The 12,762-nt window shown below is 41.0% G+C and overlaps 1 protein-coding gene across 1 annotated transcript; it reads left to right on the top strand.

Moving 5' to 3' along the window:
* Nucleotides 1-1,597: 1,597 nt before the first annotated feature.
* ppm1da (protein phosphatase, Mg2+/Mn2+ dependent, 1Da) lies at nucleotides 1,598-7,359 on the top strand. The gene is made up of 6 exons (XM_072691110.1): nucleotides 1,598-2,214; nucleotides 3,904-4,132; nucleotides 4,645-4,769; nucleotides 4,972-5,153; nucleotides 5,698-5,934; nucleotides 6,085-7,359. The coding sequence occupies exons 1-6, from the start codon at nucleotides 1,716-1,718 to the stop codon at nucleotides 6,472-6,474; spliced, it is 1,662 nt and encodes a 553-aa protein (XP_072547211.1). The 5' UTR covers nucleotides 1,598-1,715; the 3' UTR covers nucleotides 6,475-7,359.
* The last annotated feature ends 5,403 nt before the right edge of the window (nucleotides 7,360-12,762 follow it).

Here is a 12,762-nt window from a genome sequence, read left to right as displayed (position 1 = left end):
TATAAATAATAGTAAACAAATTACATTTGATTTGGGAAAAAATAAGAATTATATTAAAGCAAGAGTTGTGTAATTTTCACATTTTATTTTAGTTTGAACAAATATTGATTTTTCTTTTTTCGTATTATTTCGTATTATTATTTTTACTGTGTTTAAACATTAGTAAGATAAAGAAGAACAAAAAGGTTTGTGAATTTCAAATGGTAATTATTTATTTTTCTATGAAAATGCATTTATCACATGTTTAAAAGGTAATAATAGTAAAAAAAAAATGTTTATCTTGTTGACATTAAACGGGAAAAGGCCTGCACTGAATTCAATGATCAAACATAACTGGTGCTAGTATAATTTATTATTTTACCAAAGATTGTACATATCAATTTTATTTTCATTACTAGAATTAATAATGGTAAAGCTGTGCACAATGGCTTATAATGGCATTTTGTGTTTTCCTGGCATTTAATGGATTTCTCCATGGAAGTGGCCTCTAATGTTAACCGTTAGTTCAGGTTTTACATGGTTTCTTTTTCAGCAGGGTCAGCTGCTCTGGTGGTCTGCATTCAGATATTATGTAAAGCAAATGAAGCTTAACCATATTAACTTAAAATGTATTCTAAAATCCAGACATCTTTAAGCAACATTATTGCCAATGACAGTAATACTTACTACTATTTTAAGTGCCTTTATTATGCTGCCCTCGTTTGATTTTGCTGCTGTAAAAACTGTCTTTCCCCGTGGGATAAATAAAGTGATCTATCTATCTATCTACCTATAAAACATCAAACATACTGAGAGCAAAAACAAGGGGGAGGCCCAACCAGCCCAAATGGACATGCACGCATAGCAATAAAGCAATAAAACATTCCATGTCTTCATAACGTCTAAGTTATCCAGGCATTGTTTGTACGTTTGTAATAAATATGTACTTGTTAAATTTATATAATTATTAGGATGTCAGAGAGCCTGTAATTTCCTTACATCATTTCACGTTACTTTAAATGTAGTCGATTGGGCAAGACATGTTTATGTCGGCACAGACTCCTAATATTTGTTAGTAATAGTAGATTTCTACGGCCGGATAAAAACTAAGATAAAATAAAATAAGATAATTATCATTGCACAGTGTACAACACAATTAAGGAGCAATCCAACTGTGCTTACACATACAATAAATAAAAAATATATTATATTATATTATATTATATATAAGTATAAACAAGAAATATAAGCAAATTATTAAAAAATGTGAAAAATAACACATTTTATTACAAAAATAAATGCTATTGTAAATGTTATTACAATACAAAATGCTAGTGAAGTAGCACATGCCCAGAGTTATTTAAAGAACTAAAGATTTAAAGATTTAAGACCCCAAACATGTCTTGGAAGATCTTCAACATTTTGGAAACTCATTTTTTAGGATGCTTAAATTACATATACAATTTGCAATATAACAGGCATGCACATCGTTCCTCAAGCCCCCTCGCGTGGTGCGGAAGGCCCGTCACACTCCTACTCCTCCTCCTCCTCCTCCTCCTCCTCCTCGAGGCTTTTCATGCACGCCCGCTTTTGCCTTTTCTGAGCCCACCCCGCCGAATGACGTCACCGCTTTCGGAGCATGCCTACAAAGGTCGAAAATAAACAAAGACTGAGAGAGGAGCTCTGAAGCCTTTCGCTTTTAACTCCAAACTTACGCTGCCCCCGCCAACTGCATCATGTCGACGATGGAGAACGTGTTCTCGTGTCGGGCCAGCGTTTATTTGGACCAGGGAGGGCGGAAATACATGGAGGATTTCGTGCAGATTAAACAGGACGACGAGCCGAGCGAGGACGAGCTGAACGCGGCGGAACATGGCGAGACGGAAGCGGTGGAAAATGGAAATCTTGACAAACTTGAAAATGGACCCGGGGAACGAACTCCAGCTACAACCACAGGAGAGGAAACCCGGCCAGCTACACCAGACTGCGGAGGTGAGGGTGAGGGTGAGAGCAGCTCTGCCCGGCAGGACGCTTCGAGTGGCCGCTCATGGGCCGTGGCTTTTTACGCGGTTTTCGACGGCCATGGCGGCCCGGATGCGGCGAGCTACGCTCAGGAACATCTATGGGATCTTATCAAAAAACAAAGGGGCTTTTGGTCAAACGACGACGAGGAGGTGTGCGCGGCTATAAGGAAAGGCTTCATTGCCTGCCACCACGCCATGTGGAAGAAATTACGTAAGTTAACGTTATCCCATGTTGGCGAAAACAACTCTTTGCTAAGTTCAGACATTCAGGACTTCTAACTGTTATTGTAGGACCCCCCCTCCCCCTTATACACCCCCCCCCCCCCTGTGCGTTTTCAGTAGCCTCGATGCTGTATGGGGTTCAATCTTTTATTATTATTATTATGATTATTTCACAATGCTCTAATTATAGCTAGCTAGCTATCATTTGTAGATATCTAACAAAATAAACACTTTTATAAACACAGAAAAAACTCCACTTATTTGAGTAAGGTGTGTGTGTGTGGGACAAGCCCACCCCACAACTTTACGAGGTAAAAGGGGCCCTGATGCCTAGTTTTGGTCAGCAGTGGTTTCCATGAAGAAGGACAGAAAGAGACCAAGACTATTTCACACTGATATAAAACTTGTCTCTACTGTCAAAGCATTTTTCACAGAACAGTGAGTAAATCCGATTTCCTTGGTCCATTATTAAACTGATAGGTCCCATAACTATTCATGAACATTTCCATCCATCATCATTCATCACCTTCATGCTCAACAGAAATGGTCTGTAAACACTTTTACATGAACCCATCACCTTCACAGTCAAAACAAGGGAGATGGGTCAGTGCATGCAAGCTCCTAGAGCATCTATTTACACTTGCAACAACAGTTACGACTGGCTTTCCAGTGCAGTACTGCCCACAGTAATGGCTGGTGTAGGCTGTATTTGTTTTATTTTTTGTATTTCTTTACAGTGACGTTTACATTATTATAGTTGGTATGATAAAGCAGCCTTAAACCAGTGAATACAATTATTAACAATGTAAAAAAGGACAGACAGCTGCACAAAGAATGTGCAGTACAACAGGAAAATGCTGGAATCTGTTATAATATAAATAAATATAATAATAAAATTGCTTCAGTATATTTTAGGTAGTTTTGCTGAGCTGAAACAAGCATTTTGTAATGTCATCAAGCGAGCACACTTTCCAACAGCTGATGCATAGGTAGCATATCTAGAAATGCTACATCAGATGCCCTACCCCAGCCCAGGTGTTCTCCTGAAGTGCTGATAGTTCAGTCAGTAAGGTAAAATGTAATTTATTATTATTATTATTATTTTTTTTTTTTTTTAATGTCTGGTGAGAAACGTGTGGAACACATTCTTTCTCAATGGTGTAATAGTGTGTTTCGCCAGACTTTAGGTTCTGGATTTCAGCCAGAAACTTTTTATCTTTCATTGTCTAATAAAGACTGGCTTCGCTTCATGCACGTTTTCCAACAGTGCATGTCGGCTTATTTACCGAATTAAGAAGATGTTTGTTAACTTGACAGAAGATGCAGGCCTTTACCAGAGTTTGGAGCTAAACTATTGATTCACTAGAGATAAGAATTCAGCAGTTCTGTCTAAAGAGTGAAGGCAAGCCCCCCTCAGACTGAAACCGCACAGGGAGCTGTAGGATTAGTGCATTATTGATCCGGGATTACATCAGTTCAGTATCTTTAGAACTGTAGCATAGAGTGTCGTCATGAATTTTGATACTGTGTTGAAACTGTTAGACCCTTAAGCTAACCTGCTTTCAGAACTTATCAGCAGTATTTTGGGGTAAGTCCCATGACAGTCTAAATACCAGTTCTAATGCAGCTGTTTAATCACCAGTGATGCTGAAATCAGTTTGTCTCTTGTTTCCTGCAGCCGAATGGCCAAGGACAGCCACTGGCCTTCCAAGTACGTCCGGAACAACCGCAAGTGTTGTTGTAATTCGACGTGACCGCATTTATGTGGCTCACGTTGGGGATTCAGCTGTGGTTTTAGGGGTACAGGATGACCCTGATGAGGATAGTATACGAGCAGAGGAAATCACACAGGATCATAAGCCTGAACTGCCCAAAGAGAGGAAAAGGATCGAGGGACTTGGTGGCAGGTGGGTAACAAAACACACACCTGACACGCAGTTACTTTATTTATGTTAGTTTAGTGACCAGAGTGTGCCCTTCTATATAGATGGGTTTCCTTTTTACAAACAAAAGGTATGTGATCCCCTCAGAAAATTTACCTATATTAACATTTTTCTTCCACCTTCTCTCTGGTTGGTGCAGGTTGCTGCACACAACAAATCCTTATCATTTTTGTTCTCCAGTGTGAAGAGTTCTGCTTTCTGTCACTTCCTGGCACCTGGTTGCACATGCATCTCTGATGATTGTGCACAGAAATCCATCTAAATCATATTTGCATTTTTATATGATTGATGTGTAGTTTTGGAGGGAACAGTTCATGTTAGCAAGTCAGCTTTAGGATCAGTGTGACCACAACCTAAAATTAGAATTATGATACAAGGTGGGCTTTTTTTCCTCCCCCAGAAATCTCGTTAATATGCAAATGTGGCATTGTTACTAATGTATTTTTTTTTGTTGACAATTCTCTTTAATTTTCTAGTGTAATAAAGAAGTCTGGAGTTAATCGAGTGGTGTGGAAGAGACCACGACTTACACACAATGGACCTGTCAGAAGGAGCACAGTCATCGACCAGATTCCTTTCCTTGCTGTAGCACGAGCTCTAGGTGAGCCACACGGAGTAAAAATGCTAACTTCCAGCATAGTAGAAACATAGAGCTTTGGCCAAGTGTTGAGTTTGATTTCAAGGAGAATGGAATTCCATCTGATCATAGAATGTAAAAACATGTGCACATCTGATGTGGATATACTATTAAGCAAACAAACACTGTGCAGTTGTCAGGCTTTATTAATTTCATATTCTTCCAGGTGATTTATGGAGCTATGACTTCTACAGTGGAGAGTTTGTAGTTTCACCAGAGCCTGATACTGCAGTCATCAAGTTGGATCTAAAGAAGCACCGTTACATCATTCTGGGTAGCGATGGCCTATGGAACATGGTTTCACCACAGGAGGCAGTATCCATGTGTCAGGAAACTGATAAAGCCAAGGTGAGAATGGTTCTTAGGAGGTGTTTTATGGGCATAGTATGTTACCACTCTGTTTAAATGCACTTGTTGACTAAAGGCCATTTTATGCTCCTGTGTTGAAACTACACCATGGCCTATTCCGTTTAATGACCCTCACCTCCCCAGAAATGTAACTAGGCATCATGACCCTATTGGGAGAATCATATTTCTGTCTTGGTCACCACTTTTAAATTCAGTTGGGCAAACCTGGATCATCTATTGATGTCTTCTCTCTATTTCGTTGCCAAAATATTAGTAAAACATAGTCCAGTCAGTTTCTAATCAGTCACCGTTGTTTGTAATATGCCAAGAGAGTCAACAGCATGGCATTAAGACCCCCCCTACCCCCTTGTCAGACTGATGTTTTGGCTGCAGAGGAATGGAGATGCATCGATGCACAAGTATAAATGCTCACAACGGCACAGCCCACTTGCACAGGCTAGGCTGTAGACTCAGCATTGACTCAACACAGGAGCATAAATCAGCCTTAAGGAGTTATCTCTAAGACATCTTGTGTATTCAACAGGCTAACTGCCAGAAGACAAAAGAAGATGTCTGTAGTGCACACGAACTGGTGAACCATGCCCTTCAGCGATGGAGTCAACGCATGCTTCGTGCTGACAACACTAGCGCTATAGTCATTTGCTTGGAGCCAGTAGGGACATTTTCTGAGCCCTTGTCCCCATACGAGGTTGTGTATAACCTAGAGGGAGCCAAGTGTTGCTCTGCTACTGGATCCTCCTCCAACTCTCCACCCAACCAGGTAAGTGTCTCTAGCATTACATGGTAATACACGGTCCTGTCACATAAATGCAAAGCACTGAGGCAGTAATGCTTTCAGTGTGTTCTGTTTAAAATGCATGTTCTGTCAGCTTAAATGATGACCACACCATGCTTGACTATCTTGTTGAAGGTCAATGAGGCAAATGCGTCATCTCCTGCCTGTGAACCAGAATCAACCTTTGGTCAGCAAAATGGTGATGGTGGGACGAGCAGTTGTGAATCGTTGGAATCTCCTGTTACAAACTCTAACTCTCTCACTGATAAGAGCTTGAGTGATGGCAATCATAATAACGCCGTGTCCACAGGCAAGCGAATGCTGGAGGATCTGTCCACCCCTGCAGGGAAGAGGCCTCGTCGTAGTCTTCCCCAGTCGTCACACAGTTCTGCATCCTCATGCACATCTCGTCGGAGGTACAGCGAGCGCCCCGCGCTGAGACGCAGTGGCAAAAGTCAGAAGCAGTCCGATAACGTCCAAGGTCTGCTCCAGGAGCGTGGAAATGCCACTGTGTGCGTTTGCTAACATTCCAAGTGCTCTCACACACTCGTAAAATTTGCGTTGGGCGGTCACAGTCAAACTCAGATTTATACACTTCACATAAGCTACTGGGGGGGAAAAAACGGGCTCTAAAGCCACCAGGTCAAAATATTAAACGTGGTTTAATTTTAAGAGTAAAGCTGTTATGATGCAAAAGTGTACTACTTTCCATCTGGCATTTTGTGACACACCCATTGTGTTCCTCTGTTATGTGAAGTAATGGGGTGGGGGGGTCTGTTACATGCTCCAACATTCTTTTTGTCACTTGTCACCTTATCTATAATGGCTTTGTATTTTTTAATCTTGTAATGACTCAGTCCAATCAAGTACACAGTATGGGCCTTGTACTAACTTGGGGCTCGTACACTTTACGTTGAATTCCTGCTGTCTTCCATTCACCTTGGTGGAAGGATCGTGAGAAAAATTCAACCGAAGAATGCATATCTTCTGAGAAGATATTGCTCCTAGCAACTGACATGTACATATTCCAAAGAACGTTTTTTGAAGAACGAAGTTACTTTGAGCAATTCAGTGGTCTATGTATTTTTATATGCTTTGTTTTTCAGAACAAAGAGGAATGCACACAGTTTCTACCATTTCTACTAGTATCTTAACCTCCTGTCACTATGTATGAGCTTACCTTTACCTCAGCATATAAGCAAGAAATAATACACACCTTTTGGTCTTGGTTTTTAAATACGTATTGGGAATATCCAGTGTCTCGTTCGTTTGTTTTATATTGGGTTATTATTATTTTTAAGTTGTTTTCTAACTGTGAGACATTCATGTGAAACTTAAGGTGCTGCTATGCTTAACCAGGTTAATAAAAACAAACTTGATCAGCTAAATGGGGCTACTGTTCTTAACTGTCGCTATATTTAGCCATTTAAAGCGTTAAGCCTAAACAGACATTAATTACATTGTCAAAACAAGCACCAGGATACCTGTTGGACTGCTAAACTGCAGTTAACATTGATGTACTGTCAGAAGCCAGTCTTAGGTCAGGCAAAGGCAATCGACCACAAGAGGGTCAAAATGAGTATGATGGTGGTAGCAACTTGCTGTGGATGGAATAATGAAGGCGGACTATCTAAGCATTCTTCAGCATAACCAACATGTGAGGACAAGCCAATGAGCTTTAAATTAGACCAGTGTTCAAACCACAACAAATGATTTATACTGGTCTTGGTTTGAATGGTTTAGCCCGGTTGACCAGCAAACCAGTGCTTAAGCCACAACAAATGGTTTACGCTGGTATTGTGCTGGTTGACAAGCAAACCGGTGCTCAAAACATAATAAATAGTTAACCCCGGTTGACCAGCAAACCAGTGCTTAAGCCACAACAAATGATTTATACTGGTCTTATGCTGGTTGAACAACAAACCAGGGCTCAAACCACAACAAATGGTTTACCCCGGTTGACCAGCAAACCAGTGCTTAAGCCACAACAAATGGTTTACACTGGTATTGTGCTGGTTGACCAGCAAACCAGTGCTTAAGCCACAACAAATAGTTTACACTGGTATTGTGCTGGTTGACCAGCAAACCTGTGCTCAAAACACAACAAATGGTTTACCCCGGTTGACCAGCAAACCAGTGCTTAAGCCACAACAAATAGTTTACACTGGTATTGTGCTGGTTGACCAGCAAACCTGTGCTCAAAACACAACAAATGGTTTATACTGGTATTGTGCTGGTTGACCAGCAAACCGGTGCTCAAAACATAATAAATGGTTAACCCGGTTGACCAGCAAACCAGTGCTTAAGCCACAACAAATGATTTATACTGGTCTTATGCTGGTTGAACAACAAACCAGTGCTCGAAACACAACAAATGGTTTCCCCTGGTTAACCAGCAAACCAGTGCTCAAAATACAATTCATGTTTTATACTGGTCTTGTGCTGGTGAGATGCTGACTGACCATCAAACCACTGCTCAAAACACAACATTGACTATCTTCTATGTTTTCTATATTGTTAGCAGGGATACATTTACCTGCAGACCTGACACAGGTGTTGTGTGAGGGGAAAGGCCAGTTCTGTTGGTTTTTAAGACCAGAAGATGAATGAAATGATAGATCTGAATCTTTAACTTTTATTCCCTGACATTTGCGTCTAGAAGTGATAAACAACTTGGCACCTCTTGTTTGAACCAACCCATTATAAAGTTAGCACACATGGCACACGGGCACAAACACGGGCACGGGTGTGTGTATTCCCAATGGCTGGTTTTTCACTATGTAGACCATACTAAGCCAGGTCCCACAGCTTCTAAACAGCCCATTCGCACATGAAGAGAGCACAGCATACAGCACCACAAAAGTGTTACTGAGAGGTTAGGAAGTTTGGGAGTTATGCGCCACACCAAACTTGAACATGAAGACGCGTGTCTTAGAGGCACAGCAGAGGTTCCCCACCAAGTTTTCTTCCTTCAGCTCTGAGGGAGTTTTTCCTTGCCACTGTCGCCGTTGGCTTGCTCACTGGGGGTCTTCATTCTTCATGTCTTCTTATATTATTTCTTTTTCTTTTCTGTCTTTTAGTAATTACTAATTATGTAAAGCTGCTTTGTGACAACAACAGTTGTAAAAAGCGCTATACAAATAAATTTGACTTGACTTGACAAACTTGGAATCCCTAACTGTGGATGAGAAGGGAAGGTGTATTGGGTCACAGTGTGTACTTTGTGTGAAACACTTACTGGACACTTAATGAATATACAACAATCAGTCATGACATTAAAACCCTCTGCCTAATATTGTGTAGGCTCCCCTCATGCTGCCAAAACTGCTTGAACCCATTAAGGCATGGACTTCACAAGACCTGTATCTGACACCAAGACGTTACCAGCAGATCTTTTGAGGATGTTGTGAAGTGGGGCTGCAATGGGTCGCATCAATCAGCGTTAGGTGCCCATGACCCTGTCTCTGGTTCACTCAGTGTCCTTCTTTGGATCACCTTTGGTAGGTACCGGTTTTGCTGAGATGCTCTGACCCAGTCGTCTAGCCATCACAAATTTGGCCCTTGTGAAAGATGCTCAGATTTCAGTGGTGCTAATATTACAGCTGATCAGTGACAGACTGTAGCCAACCTGTTGCTGCTCAATTTGTCAACCTACCTCCATCTCCTTTTACCACTAGCCAGGTTCTGACCACAAAGATTGATAGACTGCTGTTGACCAGATATTATATGGGTGTTAGACTTTTCTCAGCACAGCAAATAATATGTGGTCCTGGTGCATCAGTCACTATGGTCTAGCTGGGATTTTTGACACTGTGATGGCTAGGTTGAGAATCGGAAATTGACCATTGATGAAGGTCTGTCAATGGATGAGCTACAGATATCAATAAGGTGGACCTTCAGGGTTCTAGTATGGTGTTCACCACCCAAAATATCCAAAAGAATGTGGTTATACACACATGGACAAAATTGTTGGCACCCCTCGGTTAATAAAAGAAAAACCCACAATGGTCACAAAAATACTCTTAAATCTGTCAAAACCACTGATTTTAATCAGGACATTGAAACTCTCCTATTCTTTTCAGAGACTAGTGAGCGTATACCATTACTCAAGGTTAGGTGTGGATTATGCAAATGAAAGGACTATTCAAGGATGTGCATATTACTGAGCATTCTTTATTACTCTCTCAACACACTGTTTCGAGACAAACTAGAAACACTAGTATCCCGGGTGTGCAAAAGCAACCTAAATCAAAAGCTGATGTGGAGAAAACAGCAACACAAACAGCAAAACTACCAAACTGTTCCCGGGGGATAAGGGGGTTCTTCTGGGAACAGAGCTGAATTGGTTGAGCTGTCGGTCAGCCTCCTCTCCTCAGCAGTAGAGTGAGTGACTCTTTGGGCAATGCTGGAGTTCTGCACAGACACAATTATGAAGACATTTATACAGTTTTGAATATAACCCCTGAGTGCCATTTATTACATGTATTAAACATTCACTGGGATGAAAGCTGCAATCTTTTGGAAAAGATCTCTTGCCCCACCTAGAGGCAAATGTGGAATCTGCTATGCCACACAGATACACAGAAAGACTGCATCTGCTTATGCATACACAGCTAAAATAGTGTGCACAGTTCTGAGATTTGGGCGAAAACACTGCTCTAAAATTTCATTCAGGGCATTTTAACCATTTAAAGTTGATCAAGAGGGTTTCCTGGGCATATATTAGATCACTAAAGAGCCTTGTTAGAAGGTCTAGGTTGAGGTCTAGGTCTGTGAATCCAACCCTCTATAAAGTCTATAAAGACCACTGTAAAACACTTGCATATATTATGTAAACTTATTATCAGTATTATCAGTATTACCTGGTCCAACGTGGGTAGCGATGGCAGTGGTATGAGTACATGTACGTTGGTCAGGTCAAAGCTTCTGAACTTCTTGCCAATCAAGGCCAGCACTTCATCTACCTGCTGCTGAGTGCCTGAGAGCAGGGGAAGGGAAGGATAGAAAAGCAAGCTGTAACACACAATTCAAACTTATCATCAATCCAGCTTAGCAGAACCTAATGGCTTTCACAGCTCACTCACCTTCTACATGGCAGATCTCAAACTCTTCAGTGGAAGGCAGGGTTATAATGTAGACCTCTGCACCAGAGCTCTGCTTCAGATAGTTCATATACTTCCCTTGCTTCCCAATTAATCTGCTGACAAGATGCTACAAACAAAAGGAAAGATAGGGCGTCAGAGCAAAGTCATATATGAGACACTTTTTACTTACAGATGTATTATACAGTGCTTTCACTCGGCTTTAATACAGTAGTTCAGTACAGACAGGAGAACTTCATTACTGATTTCTGTTTAAGAGTTAGAGTCAGTACTGAGAAAGCTCACCTTTGGCACCTCAAAATCCACTTTAATCAGTTCAGAGCTCTGTGATAGGCTGGCTTGGCTGCCACTCTGCTGGAAGCAATCAATACAGCTTAAATAAATAAACACTGGAATATGGAGCATTTTTCCACTATCTCTATTCACAGACAGAATGCTTAGATCTGCAAATGAATACACAGTTGAAGAGAGTTGTATAGTTGGTCAGTCACTGTAAGAATTGAGAAGACTGGCCGAGGGTCTTTTTCTGCCGAGGGTTTTACCTGGTTCATTGTGGGTAGCGATAGCAGTGGCAAGGGCTCACTTATGTTGGTCAGGTCCAAGTTTCGGAACTTCTTGCCAATTAAGGCCAGCGCTTTATCTACCTGCTGCTGAGTGCCTGAGAGCAGGGGATGGGAAAAGAAAGAAATACAAGCTTTAACATACAAATCAAACTCCTCATCAGTCCAGCTTAACCTAATGGCTTTCATAGCTCACTCACCTTTTATATGGCAGATCTCAACCTCTTCAGTGTAAGGCAGGGTTATAATGTAGATCTCTGCACCAGAGCGCTGCTTCAGGAAACTCAAATACTTCCCTTGCTTGCCAATCAATCTGCTGACGAGATGCTACAAACAAAAGAAAAGATGCAAAGCCAGAAGCAAAGTCAATATTCGTAACTGACATTTACATTTACAGCATTTAGCTCTTATCCAGAGCGACTTACAAAGTGCTTTGCTATTTACCCAAGAAAAGCCTTAGCTAGTTAGAATAGAACAATAATTCAAAGGATACCTCTAAGCTTAGACAGAAATGCTATATAGAATACAGTGGACACTGTTGTAAGAACACACAGTCAAACAAACTGACAGAAGGGTTATTTGCATACAGGTGCATACAGTTTTTGTAGAGTTTTCACAGTGACTACTTACAGTTATTCAGTACAGAGAGAAGAACTTTATAATTGACTGAAAAGGCTCACCTTTGGCACCTCAATCTCCCACTCAATCAGCTCAGAACTCTGGGATGGGCGGGCTTGGCTGCCACTCTGCTGGCCTCCCGTCCGCAAGGTGAAGCAGCTGTCAGTTGATCCCATGCTATTTGCATCTGAACAGTTCATATGCATTTAGTGACCTTAAATATGACACGTTTTACATTCATACTGTGGATTCAGGCCAAATCTTACTATTAGGGATGTCTTGACACAATTCAGTGGATCAAGGCCAATCCATGCATACTGTAATTGATTAGGGATAAGGTGTTTTAAGCCGATCCAGTTCAAATTCTTTGTTTTACCGCTCTATTAAAGCACCCTCTGGTGTCCTATAGGTGTAATTAATTAGAACATCCCTAATTTCTATTATCACAGTGAAATATAAGCACATTTCTAAATGCTCAGACACCTCATGAAACAATGAATGTAATTTTCTACAAAATCATGGTACTCACCTTC

This window comes from Salminus brasiliensis, chromosome 11, assembly GCF_030463535.1.
Source record: "Salminus brasiliensis chromosome 11, fSalBra1.hap2, whole genome shotgun sequence".
NCBI classification, from domain to species: Eukaryota; Metazoa; Chordata; class Actinopteri; order Characiformes; family Bryconidae; genus Salminus; species Salminus brasiliensis.
This window is presented reverse-complemented; position numbering and strand designations above follow the sequence as displayed.

Coding starts and splice junctions, on each gene's coding strand:
- ppm1da (XM_072691110.1), top strand. CDS start 1,716: ATGTCGACGATGGAGAACGTGTTCTCGTGTCGGGCCAGCGTTTATTTG. Junction 2,215..3,903: donor CGCCATGTGGAAGAAATTAC/GTAAGTTAACGT, acceptor TGTTTCCTGCAG/CCGAATGGCCAAGGACAGCC. Junction 5,935..6,084: donor CCAACTCTCCACCCAACCAG/GTAAGTGTCTCT, acceptor ATCTTGTTGAAG/GTCAATGAGGCAAATGCGTC.